General features: G+C 37.8%; 1 protein-coding gene and 26 non-coding genes across 27 annotated transcripts in view; 1 reads left to right on the top strand and 26 right to left on the bottom strand.

Annotated features, from left to right (window-relative positions):
• Positions 1–58: 58 nt before the first annotated feature.
• trnal-caa (transfer RNA leucine (anticodon CAA)) lies at positions 59–168 on the bottom strand. Its single transcript has 2 exons — positions 131–168; positions 59–104 (listed from the first exon to the last, which is right to left on the bottom strand). It is a non-coding gene; the product is annotated as a tRNA-Leu (tRNA).
• Positions 169–333: 165 nt separating this feature from the next.
• Positions 334–443, bottom strand: trnal-caa (transfer RNA leucine (anticodon CAA)). Its single transcript has 2 exons — positions 406–443; positions 334–379 (listed from the first exon to the last, which is right to left on the bottom strand). It is a non-coding gene; the product is annotated as a tRNA-Leu (tRNA).
• A 183-nt stretch (positions 444–626) lies between these two features.
• On the bottom strand, positions 627–737 carry trnal-caa (transfer RNA leucine (anticodon CAA)). Its single transcript has 2 exons — positions 700–737; positions 627–672 (listed from the first exon to the last, which is right to left on the bottom strand). It is a non-coding gene; the product is annotated as a tRNA-Leu (tRNA).
• A 181-nt stretch (positions 738–918) lies between these two features.
• trnal-caa (transfer RNA leucine (anticodon CAA)) lies at positions 919–1028 on the bottom strand. Its single transcript has 2 exons — positions 991–1028; positions 919–964 (listed from the first exon to the last, which is right to left on the bottom strand). It is a non-coding gene; the product is annotated as a tRNA-Leu (tRNA).
• A 166-nt stretch (positions 1029–1194) lies between these two features.
• trnal-caa (transfer RNA leucine (anticodon CAA)) lies at positions 1195–1304 on the bottom strand. The gene is made up of 2 exons: positions 1267–1304; positions 1195–1240 (listed from the first exon to the last, which is right to left on the bottom strand). It is a non-coding gene; the product is annotated as a tRNA-Leu (tRNA).
• A 181-nt stretch (positions 1305–1485) lies between these two features.
• Positions 1486–1595, bottom strand: trnal-caa (transfer RNA leucine (anticodon CAA)). Its single transcript has 2 exons — positions 1558–1595; positions 1486–1531 (listed from the first exon to the last, which is right to left on the bottom strand). It is a non-coding gene; the product is annotated as a tRNA-Leu (tRNA).
• Positions 1596–1761: 166 nt separating this feature from the next.
• Positions 1762–1871, bottom strand: trnal-caa (transfer RNA leucine (anticodon CAA)). The gene is made up of 2 exons: positions 1834–1871; positions 1762–1807 (listed from the first exon to the last, which is right to left on the bottom strand). It is a non-coding gene; the product is annotated as a tRNA-Leu (tRNA).
• A 181-nt stretch (positions 1872–2052) lies between these two features.
• On the bottom strand, positions 2053–2162 carry trnal-caa (transfer RNA leucine (anticodon CAA)). Its single transcript has 2 exons — positions 2125–2162; positions 2053–2098 (listed from the first exon to the last, which is right to left on the bottom strand). It is a non-coding gene; the product is annotated as a tRNA-Leu (tRNA).
• Positions 2163–2345: 183 nt separating this feature from the next.
• trnal-caa (transfer RNA leucine (anticodon CAA)) lies at positions 2346–2455 on the bottom strand. The gene is made up of 2 exons: positions 2418–2455; positions 2346–2391 (listed from the first exon to the last, which is right to left on the bottom strand). It is a non-coding gene; the product is annotated as a tRNA-Leu (tRNA).
• Positions 2456–2621: 166 nt separating this feature from the next.
• Positions 2622–2731, bottom strand: trnal-caa (transfer RNA leucine (anticodon CAA)). Its single transcript has 2 exons — positions 2694–2731; positions 2622–2667 (listed from the first exon to the last, which is right to left on the bottom strand). It is a non-coding gene; the product is annotated as a tRNA-Leu (tRNA).
• Positions 2732–2897: 166 nt separating this feature from the next.
• Positions 2898–3007, bottom strand: trnal-caa (transfer RNA leucine (anticodon CAA)). The gene is made up of 2 exons: positions 2970–3007; positions 2898–2943 (listed from the first exon to the last, which is right to left on the bottom strand). It is a non-coding gene; the product is annotated as a tRNA-Leu (tRNA).
• Positions 3008–3172: 165 nt separating this feature from the next.
• On the bottom strand, positions 3173–3282 carry trnal-caa (transfer RNA leucine (anticodon CAA)). The gene is made up of 2 exons: positions 3245–3282; positions 3173–3218 (listed from the first exon to the last, which is right to left on the bottom strand). It is a non-coding gene; the product is annotated as a tRNA-Leu (tRNA).
• Positions 3283–3448: 166 nt separating this feature from the next.
• On the bottom strand, positions 3449–3559 carry trnal-caa (transfer RNA leucine (anticodon CAA)). The gene is made up of 2 exons: positions 3522–3559; positions 3449–3494 (listed from the first exon to the last, which is right to left on the bottom strand). It is a non-coding gene; the product is annotated as a tRNA-Leu (tRNA).
• Positions 3560–3740: 181 nt separating this feature from the next.
• Positions 3741–3850, bottom strand: trnal-caa (transfer RNA leucine (anticodon CAA)). The gene is made up of 2 exons: positions 3813–3850; positions 3741–3786 (listed from the first exon to the last, which is right to left on the bottom strand). It is a non-coding gene; the product is annotated as a tRNA-Leu (tRNA).
• A 166-nt stretch (positions 3851–4016) lies between these two features.
• On the bottom strand, positions 4017–4126 carry trnal-caa (transfer RNA leucine (anticodon CAA)). Its single transcript has 2 exons — positions 4089–4126; positions 4017–4062 (listed from the first exon to the last, which is right to left on the bottom strand). It is a non-coding gene; the product is annotated as a tRNA-Leu (tRNA).
• Positions 4127–4291: 165 nt separating this feature from the next.
• On the bottom strand, positions 4292–4401 carry trnal-caa (transfer RNA leucine (anticodon CAA)). The gene is made up of 2 exons: positions 4364–4401; positions 4292–4337 (listed from the first exon to the last, which is right to left on the bottom strand). It is a non-coding gene; the product is annotated as a tRNA-Leu (tRNA).
• A 165-nt stretch (positions 4402–4566) lies between these two features.
• On the bottom strand, positions 4567–4676 carry trnal-caa (transfer RNA leucine (anticodon CAA)). Its single transcript has 2 exons — positions 4639–4676; positions 4567–4612 (listed from the first exon to the last, which is right to left on the bottom strand). It is a non-coding gene; the product is annotated as a tRNA-Leu (tRNA).
• A 166-nt stretch (positions 4677–4842) lies between these two features.
• Positions 4843–4952, bottom strand: trnal-caa (transfer RNA leucine (anticodon CAA)). Its single transcript has 2 exons — positions 4915–4952; positions 4843–4888 (listed from the first exon to the last, which is right to left on the bottom strand). It is a non-coding gene; the product is annotated as a tRNA-Leu (tRNA).
• A 183-nt stretch (positions 4953–5135) lies between these two features.
• Positions 5136–5246, bottom strand: trnal-caa (transfer RNA leucine (anticodon CAA)). Its single transcript has 2 exons — positions 5209–5246; positions 5136–5181 (listed from the first exon to the last, which is right to left on the bottom strand). It is a non-coding gene; the product is annotated as a tRNA-Leu (tRNA).
• Positions 5247–5427: 181 nt separating this feature from the next.
• On the bottom strand, positions 5428–5537 carry trnal-caa (transfer RNA leucine (anticodon CAA)). The gene is made up of 2 exons: positions 5500–5537; positions 5428–5473 (listed from the first exon to the last, which is right to left on the bottom strand). It is a non-coding gene; the product is annotated as a tRNA-Leu (tRNA).
• A 358-nt stretch (positions 5538–5895) lies between these two features.
• trnal-caa (transfer RNA leucine (anticodon CAA)) lies at positions 5896–6005 on the bottom strand. The gene is made up of 2 exons: positions 5968–6005; positions 5896–5941 (listed from the first exon to the last, which is right to left on the bottom strand). It is a non-coding gene; the product is annotated as a tRNA-Leu (tRNA).
• Positions 6006–6170: 165 nt separating this feature from the next.
• On the bottom strand, positions 6171–6281 carry trnal-caa (transfer RNA leucine (anticodon CAA)). Its single transcript has 2 exons — positions 6244–6281; positions 6171–6216 (listed from the first exon to the last, which is right to left on the bottom strand). It is a non-coding gene; the product is annotated as a tRNA-Leu (tRNA).
• A 181-nt stretch (positions 6282–6462) lies between these two features.
• Positions 6463–6572, bottom strand: trnal-caa (transfer RNA leucine (anticodon CAA)). The gene is made up of 2 exons: positions 6535–6572; positions 6463–6508 (listed from the first exon to the last, which is right to left on the bottom strand). It is a non-coding gene; the product is annotated as a tRNA-Leu (tRNA).
• Positions 6573–6755: 183 nt separating this feature from the next.
• Positions 6756–6865, bottom strand: trnal-caa (transfer RNA leucine (anticodon CAA)). Its single transcript has 2 exons — positions 6828–6865; positions 6756–6801 (listed from the first exon to the last, which is right to left on the bottom strand). It is a non-coding gene; the product is annotated as a tRNA-Leu (tRNA).
• A 2124-nt stretch (positions 6866–8989) lies between these two features.
• trnal-caa (transfer RNA leucine (anticodon CAA)) lies at positions 8990–9100 on the bottom strand. Its single transcript has 2 exons — positions 9063–9100; positions 8990–9035 (listed from the first exon to the last, which is right to left on the bottom strand). It is a non-coding gene; the product is annotated as a tRNA-Leu (tRNA).
• Positions 9101–9266: 166 nt separating this feature from the next.
• On the bottom strand, positions 9267–9377 carry trnal-caa (transfer RNA leucine (anticodon CAA)). Its single transcript has 2 exons — positions 9340–9377; positions 9267–9312 (listed from the first exon to the last, which is right to left on the bottom strand). It is a non-coding gene; the product is annotated as a tRNA-Leu (tRNA).
• A 2362-nt stretch (positions 9378–11739) lies between these two features.
• pdzd8 (PDZ domain containing 8) overlaps positions 11740–15238 on the top strand; it is a 50100-nt gene continuing 46601 nt past the window's right edge. Inside the window, exon 1 of the mRNA XM_073827378.1 lies at positions 11740–12875. Coding sequence (XP_073683479.1) covers positions 11989–12875 — 887 coding nt within the window. The 5' untranslated portion in view covers positions 11740–11988. The remainder of the gene's footprint in view (positions 12876–15238) is intronic.

Raw genomic sequence — 15238 nt, 5'->3', positions numbered from 1 at the left:
TAAGTCATATTTAATATATAAGCATATATGTCATTTTTTCAGGTTTATGAAAAGTTGCTGTCAGAAGGAGGATTTGAACCCACGCCTCCATTCGGAGACCAGAAGCCTCAGTATTTGAGAAGGTTGAAACCTTGAGTCTGGCGCCTTAGACCGCTCGGCCATCCTGACAGTACGACAGCTTTGATGTAAGAATCGGTACAATTAAAGATCTAATGGGAATCCAAAAGTTTCAGCTTTTGTAAGTGATAGATATTTGCCACATTTAAAATCTGAGAACATATTCTATATTGCTTAAGTCGTAGATGTCATTTTTTCGGGCTTCTGAAAAGTTGCTGTCAGAAGTGGGATTTGAACCCACGCCTCCATTCGGAGACCAGAAGCCTCAGTATTTGAGAAGGATGAAACCTTGAGTCTGGCGCCTTAGACCGCTCGGCCATCCTGACAGTACTACAGCTTTGCTGTAAGTATCGGTACAATTAAAAATCTAATGGGAATCCAAAAGTTTCAGCTATTGTAAAGTGATAGATATTTGCCACATTTAAAATCTGAGAACATATTCTATATTGCTTAAGTCATATTTAATATATAAGCATATATGTCATTTTTTCAGGTTTATGAAAAGTTGCTGTCAGAAGTGGGATTTGAACCCACGCCTCCATTCGGAGACCAGAAGCCTCAGTATTTGAGAAGGTCAAAACCCTTGAGTCTGGCGCCTTAGACCACTCGGCCATCCTGACAGTACTACAGCTGACTCTAAGTATCGGTACAGTTAATGAAATAGTGGGAATCCAAAAGTTTCAGCTTTTGTAAGTGATAGATATTTGCCAAATTTAAAATCTGAGAACATATTCTATATTGCTTAAGTCATATTTAATATATAAGCATATATGTCATTTTTTCAGGTTTATGAAAAGTTGCTGTCAGAAGTGGGATTTGAACCCACGCCTCCATTCGGAGACCAGAAGCCTCAGTATTTGAGAAGGTTGAAACCTTGAGTCTGGCGCCTTAGACCGCTCGGCCATCCTGACAGTACGACAGCTTTGCTGTAAGTATCGGTGCAATTAATAAACTAATGGGAATCCAAAAGTCTGAGTTTTTGTCAAGTGATAGATAGTTGCCACATTTAAAATCTGAGAACATATTCTATATTGCTTAAGTCGTAGATGTCATTTTTTCGGGCTTCTGAAAAGTTGCTGTCAGAAGTGGGATTTGAACCCACGCCTCCATTCGGAGACCAGAAGCCTCAGTATTTGAGAAAGTTGAAACCTTGAGTCTGGCGCCTTAGACCGCTCGGCCATCCTGACAGTACGACAGCTGACTGTAAGTATCGGTACAGTTAATGAAATAGTGGGAATCCGAAAGTTTCAGCTTTTGTAAGTGATAGATATTTGCCACATTTAAAATCTGAGAACATATTCTATATTGCTTAAGTCATATTTAATATATAAGCATATATGTCATTTTTTCAGGTTTATGAAAAGTTGCTGTCAGAAGTGGGATTTGAACCCACGCCTCCATTCGGAGACCAGAAGCCTCAGTATTTGAGAAGGTTGAAACCTTGAGTCTGGCGCCTTAGACCGCTCGGCCATCCTGACAGTACGACAGCTTTGCTGTAAGTATCGGTGCAATTAATAAACTAATGGGAATCCAAAAGTCTGAGTTTTTGTCAAGTGATAGATAGTTGCCACATTTAAAATCTGAGAACATATTCTATATTGCTTAAGTCGTAGATGTCATTTTTTCGGGCTTCTGAAAAGTTGCTGTCAGAAGTGGGATTTGAACCCACGCCTCCATTCGGAGACCAGAAGCCTCAGTATTTGAGAAAGTTGAAACCTTGAGTCTGGCGCCTTAGACCGCTCGGCCATCCTGACAGTACGACAGCTGACTGTAAGTATCGGTACAGTTAATGAAATAGTGGGAATCCGAAAGTTTCAGCTTTTGTAAGTGATAGATATTTGCCACATTTAAAATCTGAGAACATATTCTATATTGCTTAAGTCATATTTAATATATAAGCATATATGTCATTTTTTCAGGTTTATGAAAAGTTGCTGTCAGAAGTGGGATTTGAACCCACGCCTCCATTCGGAGACCAGAAGCCTCAGTATTTGAGAAGGTTGAAACCTTGAGTCTGGCGCCTTAGACCGCTCGGCCATCCTGACAGTACGACAGCTGTGCTGTAAGTATCGGTGCAATTAATAAACTAATGGGAATCCAAAAGTCTGAGTTTTCGTCAAGTGATAGATATTTGCCACATTTAAAATCTGAGAACATATTCTATATTGCTTAAGTCATATTTAATATATAAGCATATATGTCATTTTTTCAGGTTTATGAAAAGTTGCTGTCAGAAGTGGGATTTGAACCCACGCCTCCATTCGGAGACCAGAAGCCTCAGTATTTGAGAAGGTTGAAACCTTGAGTCTGGCGCCTTAGACCGCTCGGCCATCCTGACAGTACGACAGCTTTGCTGTAAGTATCGGTGCAATTAATAAACTAATGGGAATCCAAAAGTCTGAGTTTTTGTCAAGTGATAGATATTTGGCACATTTAAAATCTGAGAACATATTCTATATTGCTTAAGTTGTAGATGTCATTTTTTCGGGCTTCTGAAAAGTTGCTGTCAGAAGTGGGATTTGAACCCACGCCTCCATTCAGAGACCAGAAGCCTCAGTATTTGAGAAGGATGAAACCTTGAGTCTGGCGCCTTAGACCGCTCGGCCATCCTGACAGTACGACAGCTTTGCTGTAAGTATCGGTACAATTAAAAATCTAATGGGAATCCAAAAGTTTCAGCTATTGTAAAGTGATAGATATTTGCCACATTTAAAATCTGAGAACATATTCTATATTGCTTAAGTCGTAGATGTCATTTTTTCGGGCTTCTGAAAAGTTGCTGTCAGAAGTGGGATTTGAACCTACGCCTCCATTCGGAGACCAGAAGCCTCAGTATTTGAGAAGGTTGAAACCTTGAGTCTGGCGCCTTAGACCGCTCGGCCATCCTGACAGTACGACAGCTTTGCTGTTAGTATCGGTACAATTAAAGATCTAATGGGAATCCAAAAGTTTCAGCTTTTGTAAGTGATAGATATTTGCCACATTTAAAATCTGAGAACATATTCTATATTGCTTAAGTCATTTCTGACATTTTTTCAGGCTCCTGAAAAATAGTTGTCAGAAGTGGGATTTGAACCCACGCCTCCATTCGGAGACCAGAAGCCTCAGTATTTGAGAAGGTTGAAACCTTGAGTCTGGCGCCTTAGACCGCTCGGCCATCCTGACAGTACGACAGCTTTGCTGTAAGTATCGGTGCAATTAATAAACTAATGGGAATCCAAAAGTCTGAGTTTTTGTCAAGTGATAGATATTTGCCACATTTAAAATCTGAGAACATATTCTATATTGCTTAAGTCATTTATGACATTTTTTCAGGCTCCTGAAAAATAGTTGTCAGAAGTGGGATTTGAACCCACGCCTCCATTCGGAGACCAGAAGCCTCAGTATTTGAGAAGGTCGAAACCCTTGAGTCTGGCGCCTTAGACCGCTCGGCCATCCTGACAGTACGACAGCTGACTGTAAGTATCGGTACAGTTAATGAAATAGTGGGAATCCGAAAGTTTCAGCTTTTGTAAGTGATAGATATTTGCCACATTTAAAATCTGAGAACATATTCTATATTGCTTAAGTCATATTTAATATATAAGCATATATGTCATTTTTTCAGGTTTATGAAAAGTTGCTGTCAGAAGTGGGATTTGAACCCACGCCTCCATTCGGAGACCAGAAGCCTCAGTATTTGAGAAGGTTGAAACCTTGAGTCTGGTGCCTTAGACCGCTCGGCCATCCTGACAGTACGACAGCTTTGCTGTAAGTATCGGTGCAATTAATAAACTAATGGGAATCCAAAAGTCTGAGTTTTTGTCAAGTGATAGATAGTTGCCACATTTAAAATCTGAGAACATATTCTATATTGCTTAAGTCGTAGATGTCATTTTTTCGGGCTTCTGAAAAGTTGCTGTCAGAAGTGGGATTTGAACCCACGCCTCCATTCGGAGACCAGAAGCCTCAGTATTTGAGAAGGTTGAAACCTTGAGTCTGGCGCCTTAGACCGCTCGGCCATCCTGACAGTACGACAGCTGTGCTGTAAGTATCGGTGCAATTAATAAACTAATGGGAATCCAAAAGTTTCAGCTTTTGTAAGTGATAGATATTTGCCACATTTAAAATCTGAGAACATATTCTATATTGCTTAAGTCGTAGATGTCATTTTTTCGGACTTCTGAAAAGTTGCTGTCAGAAGTGGGATTTGAACCCACGCCTCCATTCGGAGACCAGAAGCCTCAGTATTTGAGAAGGTTGAAACCTTGAGTCTGGCGCCTTAGACCGCTCGGCCATCCTGACAGTACGACAGCTTTGCTGTAAGTATCGGTGCAATTAATAAACTAATGGGAATCCAAAAGTTTCAGCTTTTGTAAGTGATAGATATTTGCCACATTTAAAATCTGAGAACATATTCTATATTGCTTAAGTCATTTATGACATTTTTTCAGGCTCCTGAAAAATAGTTGTCAGAAGTGGGATTTGAACCCACGCCTCCATTCGGAGACCAGAAGCCTCAGTATTTGAGAAGGTTGAAACCTTGAGTCTGGCGCCTTAGACCGCTCGGCCATCCTGACAGTACGACAGCTTTGCTGTAAGTATCGGTGCAATTAATAAACTAATGGGAATCCAAAAGTCTGAGTTTTTGTCAAGTGATAGATATTTGCCACATTTAAAATCTGAGAACATATTCTATATTGCTTAAGTCGTAGATGTCATTTTTTCGGGCTTCTGAAAAGTTGCTGTCAGAAGTGGGATTTGAACCCACGCCTCCATTTGGAGACCAGAAGCCTCAGTATTTGAGAAGGTTGAAACCTTGAGTCTGGCGCCTTAGACCGCTCGGCCATCCTGACAGTACGACAGCTTTGCTGTAAGTATCGGTACAATTAAAAATCTAATGGGAATCCAAAAGTTTCAGCCATTGTAAAGTGATAGATATTTGCCACATTTAAAATCTGAGAACATATTCTATATTGCTTAAGTCATATTTAATATATAAGCATATATGTCATTTTTTCAGGTTTATGAAAAGTTGCTGTCAGAAGTGGGATTTGAACCCACGCCTCCATTCGGAGACCAGAAGCCTCAGTATTTGAGAAGGTCAAAACCCTTGAGTCTGGCGCCTTAGACCACTCGGCCATCCTGACAGTACTAAAGCTGACTCTAAGTATCGGTACAGTTAATGAAATAGTGGGAATCCAAAAGTTTCAGCTTTTGTAAGTGATAGATATTTGCGAAATTTAAAATCTGAGAACATATTCTATATTGCTTAAGTCATATTTAATATATAAGCATATATGTCATTTTTTCAGGTTTATGAAAAGTTGCTGTCAGAAGTGGGATTTGAACCCACGCCTCCATTCGGAGACCAGAAGCCTCAGTATTAGAGAAGGTTGAAACCTTGAGTCTGGCGCCTTAGACCGCTCGGCCATCCTGACAGTACGACAGCTGAGCTGTAAGTATCGGTGCAATTAATAAACTAATGGGAATCCAAAAGTCTGAGTTTTCGTCAAGTGATAGATATTTGCCACATTTAAAATCTGAGAACATATTCTATATTGCTTAAGTCGTAGATGTCATTTTTTCGGGCTTCTGAAAAGTTATTGTCAGAAGTGGGATTTGAACCCACGCCTCCATTCGGTGCAATTAATAAACTAATGGGAATCCAAAAGACTGAGTTTTCGTCAAGTGATATATATTTGCCACATTTAAAATCTGAGAACATATTCTATATTGCTTAAGTCATATTTAATATATAAGCATATATGTCATTTTTTCAGGTTTATGAACAGTTGCTGTCAGAAGTGGGATTTGAACCCACGCCTCCATTCGGAGACCAGAAGCCTCAGTATTTGAGAAGGTTGAAACCTTGAGTCTGGCGCCTTAGACCGCTCGGCCATCCTGACAGTACGACAGCTTTGCTGTAAGTATCGGTACAATTAAAGATCTAATGGGAATCCAAAAGTTTCAGCTTTTGTAAGTGATAGATATTTGCCACATTTAAAATCTGAGAACATATTCTATATTGCTTAAGTCATTTATGACATTTTTTCAGGCTCCTGAAAAATAGTTGTCAGAAGTGGGATTTGAACCCACGCCTCCATTCGGAGACCAGAAGCCTCAGTATTTGAGAAGGTCGAAACCCTTGAGTCTGGCGCCTTAGACCGCTCGGCCATCCTGACAGTACGACAGCTGACTGTAAGTATCGGTACAGTTAATGAAATAGTGGGAATCCGAAAGTTTCAGCTTTTGTAAGTGATAGATATTTGCCACATTTAAAATCTGAGAACATATTCTATATTGCTTAAATCATATTTAATATATAAGCATATATGTCATTTTTTCAGGTTTATGAAAAGTTGCTGTCAGAAGTGGGATTTGAACCCACGCCTCCATTCGGAGACCAGAAGCCTCAGTATTTGAGAAGGTTGAAACCTTGAGTCTGGCGCCTTAGACCGCTCGGCCATCCTGACAGTACGACAGCTGTGCTGTAAGTATCGGTGCAATTAATAAACTAATGGGAATCCAAAAGTCTGAGTTTTCGTCAAGTGATAGATATTTGCCACATTTAAAATCTGAGAACATATTCTATATTGCTTAAGTCATATTTAATATATAAGCATATATGTCATTTTTTCAGGTTTATGAAAAGTTGCTGTCAGAAGGAGGATTTGAACCCACGCCTCCATTCGGAGACCAGAAGCCTCAGTATTTGAGAAGGTTGAAACCTTGAGTCTGGCGCCTTAGACCGCTCGGCCATCCTGACAGTACAACAGCTGTGCTGTAAGTATCGGTGCAATTAATAAACTAATGGGAATCCAAAAGTCTGAGTTTTCGTCAAGTGATAGATATTTGCCACATTTACAGTTTTTTACAATCGTTTTTGCACTAATAACTGAACCTTAATGTCATTTTTCAAAACTCTAGATACAAAACTCAAAACAGTCATTATTTGTAACACAGGCCGTCCAGTGTTCAAAACTTTGCATATTGCGTTCATATCTTTAAAGAAGCCTTGCATTAGCAGAAGCTTTGTTTCAAAAAACGAATGTATTATGAAATATTATAGGAACATTACTTTAGATCACCCATACACAGGTTACCCATAGTTTCAATGTGTTTTTGCTAGTACAATCATTAAATATAGTTGTACAAAATATGTGATTCAGGTTTCATTTTTTTTACTGTATACTGAGAACAGTACAGACACAGTGGTATCATTGAAATACTGTAATGTTGAAATTACTGATAAAATAAATCTCAGCATAGGTTTTCTAAAGGAAAAATTTAGATTCAAAGTTTTAGCTGTTTTTTTTCAGCAGGGTACAGAATACAGTTTACAGTATACTGTACCCTGCTGAAAAAAAAAACTGCTAAAACCAGCCTAGGCTGGTTGGCTGGTCTTAGCTGGTTTTAGCTGGTCTCCCAGCCTGGTCAGGCTGGTTTTAGCTGGTGGTTTCCCTGCCTGACCAGACAGAAAAGTGGCCAATACCCCTCTAAAACCAGCCTGCTGACCAGCTATGACCAGCTAAAAACAGCCAAACAGCCTAGGCTGGCTTTGGATGTTTTTTTTTTTAGCAGGGCTAATTTGTGTACCAACATTCTTTATACATTCTTTTTTTTTTTTTTTTTTTTTTTTTTACCAGGGTAGCCATTAACTCATTAAAAGCCCAAAAGCAATAACATAAAAATGACATCTTGCATTCAGTAATGTTGAATATGAAAATGTGTTCTGTAAAAGAGGTACATGGGGCCATAGAAACCATATCTGATAAAGAATGAAATATGACATCCATAGATACACAGTTAAAAAAAAAAGGTACTGCAGAGGTACAATTTTGTTCCTGGGCAACAAAACATATAAAGGTACCTTTAAAGGTACACAATGGGTCCTTATTTTACAATTATGTACCCAAAAATTTTTACCCTTGGTAACACCCCAGTGACAGCTACTTGTACCCTAAAAGGTATAGTTTTGTTCCTTTTTTTCTGAGAGTGTAGTGTAGTCCATCTGGGTCATATTCTGCGGTAACTGGTGTCAAATGATCTATCCTGAAACATGCACTATTTTCCATAAAAGCTATGCTTCAAGGGTAATGCAACAGTTACTTATCATTTTAAGCAGATGTATCAACTGATAGTTCAATCTTTGTAATGAAATGAATGCACACTCATCTCAGATGTAATGTGTGAGTTGCATTTTGAAATAGTAATACTTTGATGTTAAGTTGTGTCATTTTGAAAAGGTGATTTAAGTTCAATGAACAAATTATCTTTGGCTTATGTGTATTGTATCCAAGCATTTGAAAAATGTGTTAAGTGGTTTGAAAAATGTGCATTTTGATCATTGGTTGTGTATTATGTGTCTAGAGTTTTGAAAAATGACATTACGGTTCTGTTATTAGTGCAAAAACGATTGTAAAAAACTGTAAGTAATTTCAAGATACAAGAATTTGTATACACACCATCCACTGATACAGATACAATAGTAATGCTAATCTACTGCATTTTTAGATTTGAAATATGTTTCAATAAAATATTGCTGTTGAATTTTGCTGTCTTATTCAGTTTTGCATTATGTTATTGTTTGGAAGTTTAACAGTTTTGAAAACAGTATGTAAGCATGTACAAAATGTGTTGTACGTACAAAGATTTTTGGCAGTTGTTGTGTCTGAGTGAGAAAAGAATTCATGAAATTTGAGAGATGTAGTCATTGAATGCATTTTGTGCCAAAACAATGATAATTGATCCTCAGTTTAGCCTGCATAGACTTCTGTTGTGCTCACTGTGTGAAGAGTTTTGCAAAAGTGACCTATTGAGAAATGTGTCCTAGCGTCTGTAAAAAACTGTAAGTCATTTATGACATTTTTTCGGGCTCCTGAAAAGTTATTGTCAGAAGTGGGATTTGAACCCACGCCTCCATTTGGAGACCAGAAGCCTCAGTATTTGAGAAGGTTGAAACCCTTGAGTCTGGCGCCTTAGACCGCTCGGCCATCCTGACAGTACGACAGCAGTGCTGAAAGTATCTGTGCAATTAATAAACTAATGGGAATCCAAAAGTCTGAGTTTTCTTCAAGTGATTGATATTTGCCAAATTTAAAATCTGAGAACATATTCTATATTGCTTAAGTCATTTATGTCATTTTTTCGGGCTTCTGAAAAATAGTTGTCAGAAGTGGGATTTGAACCCACACCTCCATTCGGAGACCAGAAGCCTCAGTATTTGAGATGGTTGAAATCCTTGAGTCTGGCGCCTTAGACCGCTCGGCCATCCTGACAGTACAACAGCTGTGCTGTAAGTATCAGTACAATTAAGGAACTAGTGGGAATCCAAAAGTTTCAGTTTTTGTAAGTGATTGATATTTGCCACACTTAAAATCTGAGAACATATTCTATATTGCTTAAGTCATATTTAATATATAAGCATATATGTCCTTTTTTAGGGCTTCTGAAAAGTTGTTGTCAGAAGTGGGATTTGGACCCACGCTCTCAGTGCATAATTGCATGATATTTTTGTGCGGTACTATCTTTGACCGTCCACAAGATGGAGCTGGAGTAATGTTTGCCTCAGTTTGGGTTTGGTTTAGCACTATTGTAATCTATTATAAATGTGTGTCTCTGGACTAACACAGATCAGATCTCCAGCAGCAGTGAAACATGAGTTGATAAAGATCAAACAGGATTTGTGAAAGGGTATTTGCTGCAAGCCAACATGGGGATTAATTGTTTCAATCAAGTTAATGACTGTACACCCAGTGGTTAAACACATGCATTGCTATAGGCTGAGATTTTAACAGTCCTCAGAAGCAACCCAAGAGGTCACAAGTGCCTCTGCCCATCTCTGTTCAAAATGCTACTTGCAAATCTAAAAAAACTTGTGCCTTGTACAAAATAGGACTTTCTGTCTAAACTAAATTTCTCAGCCGAGTTTTTTAAAGACAATGAATGAATTAATGAAAATGTACTTACTTTATATTATCCAGTGATAATGCATCACTAAAATTGTAATTTTATTTTATAAGTCTCATGTATTAGGACTCGTCAGCCCATTAAACTTAAAGTTGGGGTTTTTTATTTATGTATTTGTTTGCATATTACCATAAGCAGTACCGCCGCTCCCTATACGCAGAGTACGCAGTCTGCGTAGGGCACCAACTCCCAGGGGGGCAACATCCCAGGTGCTCAAAAAAAAAAAAAAAAAAATTTATATTATAATAATAAATTAATTTTTTATATTATAATATATATTATATTATAATATAATATATATTTTTATATATTATAATTATAAATTAATAATATACATATACAAATAAACAAAAAATATAAACGTATATATTGCATTTTACGGTGAACGCAGAGTAGGCTAGTAAGAACACGTGATGACGCGCCCTCACCTCTGTTTACGGCTGCCTATTTGGCCAAAAATTATGATAATAATTGATGGACAATATGCCTGGTCCTGGAAAAAAAGACATCAAAAGTCCTGTGCCGTGAAACGAAAGAAAAAGAAAAAAAAAGCCCAAGATGAAGCCCGCGTTCATCACTTTCAGGTGCGTTCTTAATCCTGTGACACTTTATTTTATTCAGTCGACGTTAATAATGTGTTTTAATGTCGGTAATAATTTCACGACTAACGCCTCCTTCTTAATATGAATAGCAGATCTAAGTAAACACGGTGACTTAAAATGCATTATATTAAAACACAGAAGCAATTATGATTATTGATTAATAATGACCGTATGGTGTCATTAAATAACAGTGTTAAAATACATAATCTAATACAAAATTAACAGTTCACATTACAATTTTAATATAAATGCCTGAAAAGGGCACCAAAGGCCTGGTAAATGCAGTTGTTACACTTACATGATGATCGAATTCCTTGTGTAATATTGACAAAACATTTAAAATATCCACAAAATCTTTCCTATCATTTCCTCAACAAAAATATGTGAACATCATAACCCTTGTCTGCTTGATTGTCAAAGTCTGCTTTATTGTAAATTTTGAACTTTGGAAAGCTCCAGCAGATGACGGTGTTGATTTTATTTCAGTTTATTATTGTTTATTTTATTAAGATTTCACATTTTGAAATGTTTTATTATGCATTTTTTTTTACTTCCGTAATATTTGGGGGAGGGGGAACAAAAGTAAATTTCTGCTTAGGGCACCCATTTGGCCAGCAGCGGCCCTGACCATAAGCAACATGCGAAATGTAGGTACATTATGCAAGCAGCAAATTTAAACTGTAATAATAATAATAACAAATAATAATAATAACCTCTACAAACTATAGTGGAAAATGGTGCTACTTCACTGATCAATATACAACAATGCAAAACACTTCACATTCATTTATTAAATAAAAAAGGGTTGGAACCAGATCGTTTGATTGAATGTAAGAGACTTTCTAATAATAATTAATAATAATAATTATATGTTTTTTCTTATAATATTTGCATTATATAATCAATTCCATTAAGCTGTAAAACTATATTTAGTTCCTTCTTTATGATATTTGTCAGTTCTGTATTGCATGTAGGCCATGTCTAGGAAAAAATGGTTTCATTGTCATTATAACAAAAAAAAAAAAACATGAATAATCAATATTCAGCTTACAACGTTCTTGTGAGAATTTGTATGCATTATTTGTCGTGATCACAGCCATTCGGTCGCTGCCCGGCATATGCCGTCATGACGCAGGGTTTCCAGCGCGTTGACGCGACGTTACGTTCTACCAATCAGCGGCAGTTTCCGAAGCCCAGGAAAGGAGCAGATGATATGGCAGCTTTGTGAGCGGCCAGGTGGAACTCGCTTTTGTTTAATCGGGCTGACAGCGGAACATGAGTACACTTTAACCCGCACGCCGCAGCGGGGGATCCGAAAATGATATACCTGATATTAATTTCTGCCTTCTCCGGGGCCATCGTCACGCTCCTTCTGCAGCTCCTACTGTTGTACCGGAGGAGCCCCGAGCCTATCGCTAGGACAGTTCAATATGTCAAAGCAGTTCCTGATCCCGCACTGAAGGATTACTTTAGCAACCAACAAGCCGAATCAACGCAACAACAATCGGATATCACACCGTCTGCCTCCAAACAACCAGAGGCCGCTTCTCCCAAGCAGCAAGAGACCACCGTCCCCGGCAGCAGCCCCAAACAGCAGCCGTCCTCGCCACCGCCTTCATTGAGCGACCCTCAGCACACCTCCAAAGCAGAGACATGCGATTTCCTCAATGCCATATTTCTGTTCCTATTCCGCGAGCTCCGAGACACCCCAGTCGTCAGGCACTGGATCACCAAAAAGATCAAGGTAGAGTTTGAGGAGCTCCTCCAGACCAAGACCGCCGGGCGGCTGCTGGAGGGGCTCAGTCTGCGGGATATTTCTCTGGGCAACTCGGTGCCCGTCTTCAAAACAGCCAGGCTCATGAAGCCAGTGGCTCTCAATGAAGACAACATGCCAGAGGAGCTCAATTTCGAGGTTGACCTAGAATATAACGGCGGCTTTCATCTGGCCATTGATGTCGATTTGGTATTCGGCAAATCGGCTTATCTGTTTGTGAAGATGACCCGGGTGGCAGGCCGCCTAAAGCTGCAGTTCACCCGCATGCCTTTCACGCACTGGTCCTTCTCCTTCCTGGAGGACCCGCTCATAGACTTCGAGGTGAAGTCTCAGTTTGAGGGCCGTCCTCTGCCCCAGCTCACCTCCATCATAGTCAATCAGCTCAAGAGAGTTATCAAGAAGAAGCACACTTTACCAAACTACAAAATAAGGTAATGTCTCAGTGTGTTACTGCTGTCATATGCTTACTGCAATACTTACTGCCTTGGACATGTCAGTGAAGTTCATCTGGGGTCTCAGGTCTGGAGTAAATGTCCTCAGCATTGGCAGAACAGTCACAGTTAGGGGCCTTGAAGATAAATGATTGCAGCTGATCTCAAAATCCATTCCCTGCAGGTGTTTAAACAGATATGTGACCATGGGCCACAAAAGCAGTCATAAGGGTCATTATTTTGAAATTGAGATTTTTACATCATCTGAAAAAGCTGAATAATTTTTTTTTATTGATGTAATGTTTGTTAGGATAGGACAATACTTACTACTATTTAAAAATCTGCATTCTGAGGGTGCAAAAAAATCTAAATATTAAGAAAATCACCTATTAAAGTTGTCCAAATGAAGTCCTTAGCAATGCGTATTACTAATCAAAAATAAAGTTTTGATATATTTATGGTGGGAAATTTACAAAATATCTTCATGGAACATGATCTTTACTTAATATCCTAATGATACTGGTATAAAATAAAAAAAAATATATATATTTTTAAAATAAGAACCCATACAATGTATTTTTGTCTATTGTTACAAATATACTCGTGCAACTTAAGACTGGTTTTGTAGTCCAGGGTCACATGTTGTTTTCTATGCTGATGACAGTTATTTTTTGTTAAATAGTATATCAGACCAATTTTTCATTATTTCATAATATTCTTAATTTTCTCTCCTTATTTTTTAGTACAATAAAACTGATAATTAAAAAAGAAGGTAAAAAATAACTTTATAGAAAGCAGCAACTAATACTAGTGCTACTACTAATATAGAATATATCTAAAATAATATGCTGTTTTTTATTTTAATTCCGTAATAATGATTCATTTTATAATAACTTATTATTTCTATTTTATTTATCATAATATTTGTAACTTATTGCCATCTAGACGGTTCCTTTTTTTGGTAAAATAGTTAAGCAACAAAGTTTCACAGCAGAATGAAAGACAGTTATGAAAGACCTTGCAATCAACACATTAAATAATTCACCGTTGTTGAATGTATTTTATTTAGAGACCTCCCGAATGGTGGCAATTATTTTCAGACCCGTTATTAAGTTGAAAAGTGCATTTATTTGTAAAAGATATCACTCAAACTATTATCTGAGCATTGCTTTGACTGCACATAAAGAGTGTCAAGAGGTTGTGAAACCGGTAGTAGGGCTGGGCGATTAATCGAAAAATAATCGAAATCGACATTCAGAACCTATAATCGTTAAAATTTTTCCAGGAAGATTATTTCAATTACTTTCCCTTTAAAAAACACAAGCGCTCCGTTACGTTATTCCGCCGACATGTCGATGGAGAGCTTAAACAGTATTTATACAGTAAAAAGGATTTACAGGATATACAAGGGTAATTTTATTTAGAGGAGATACTGCTTATTTTCTACTTTTAATATGAAAAACATTGAAAATTATTTATTTTGTTTCCAATAGTGCAAGTTATTTATTTTCACTAATTTAAGAAAAATGTGACTTTTCGTTTTAAGCAATGCTTGCTTTAATTTCAGTTGTTCAACACTGATGTTCAATTAATAATCATAGATCGTAGATAGTGTGTTTCCTTCAATTATTTTAAAATCAAGTAATGCACCCTTCATCCAAAAATCTCTCGCTTGTAATATGTGAACATATTTACTGTACAAAACTTGTCAGTGAACTATGAGGGCAAAAAAATAATTATTATATAAATATAATTTTATTAATAAATAAAATAATCGTTCATTAATCGTAATCGGGTTAAAATGTTCAATTAATCGAGATTTTGATTCTAAGCCAAATTGCCCAGCCCTAACCGGTAGTGTGTGTTTATGTCTGAATAGGGTTGTGAAAAGCGAATAGACAGAAGTACTGTGGCGCTGCAATAATTCGACTTCTGAGGTGATTGGTAAAGTCATGTGTCAAGAACAGCAAGTGTGCTTCATTCTCCCTGGTTGAAACTGGAAATGGAGGCCATCTTCCCTATTCACTCACGATTTCCTTTACTGTGCTGTGCTCATGTTCCTGACCGTTGAAAGTGAAAACAACTCACAGCAAGGGTTTTGTTACTTCCTGTTTTTAGCCGAGAAAAATATAAGGTCTGTGACTAAGGCGTTCAACCAAGCTGTGGATTGATTGCTTGCAGGATTCGTCCACCTACACCTCACCGCTCTCTATTACTCAGCATTACTTGGCACACCCAAAACGTTTGGCTGCCAAAAAACATTAAGATATCTCAGCAAGTGTGTGCTTTGACTGGATTTCTCAGGTGTTTTAGGTTCTTTCGTTTTTTGTAAGTCAGCAGGTGCACAAAATGGTCTGATACAC

Source organism: Garra rufa, chromosome 21, assembly GCF_049309525.1.
Source record: "Garra rufa chromosome 21, GarRuf1.0, whole genome shotgun sequence".
NCBI classification, from domain to species: Eukaryota; Metazoa; Chordata; class Actinopteri; order Cypriniformes; family Cyprinidae; genus Garra; species Garra rufa.
Note: the sequence above shows the minus strand (reverse complement) of the source record. Positions and strands in the feature narration are given on the sequence as shown.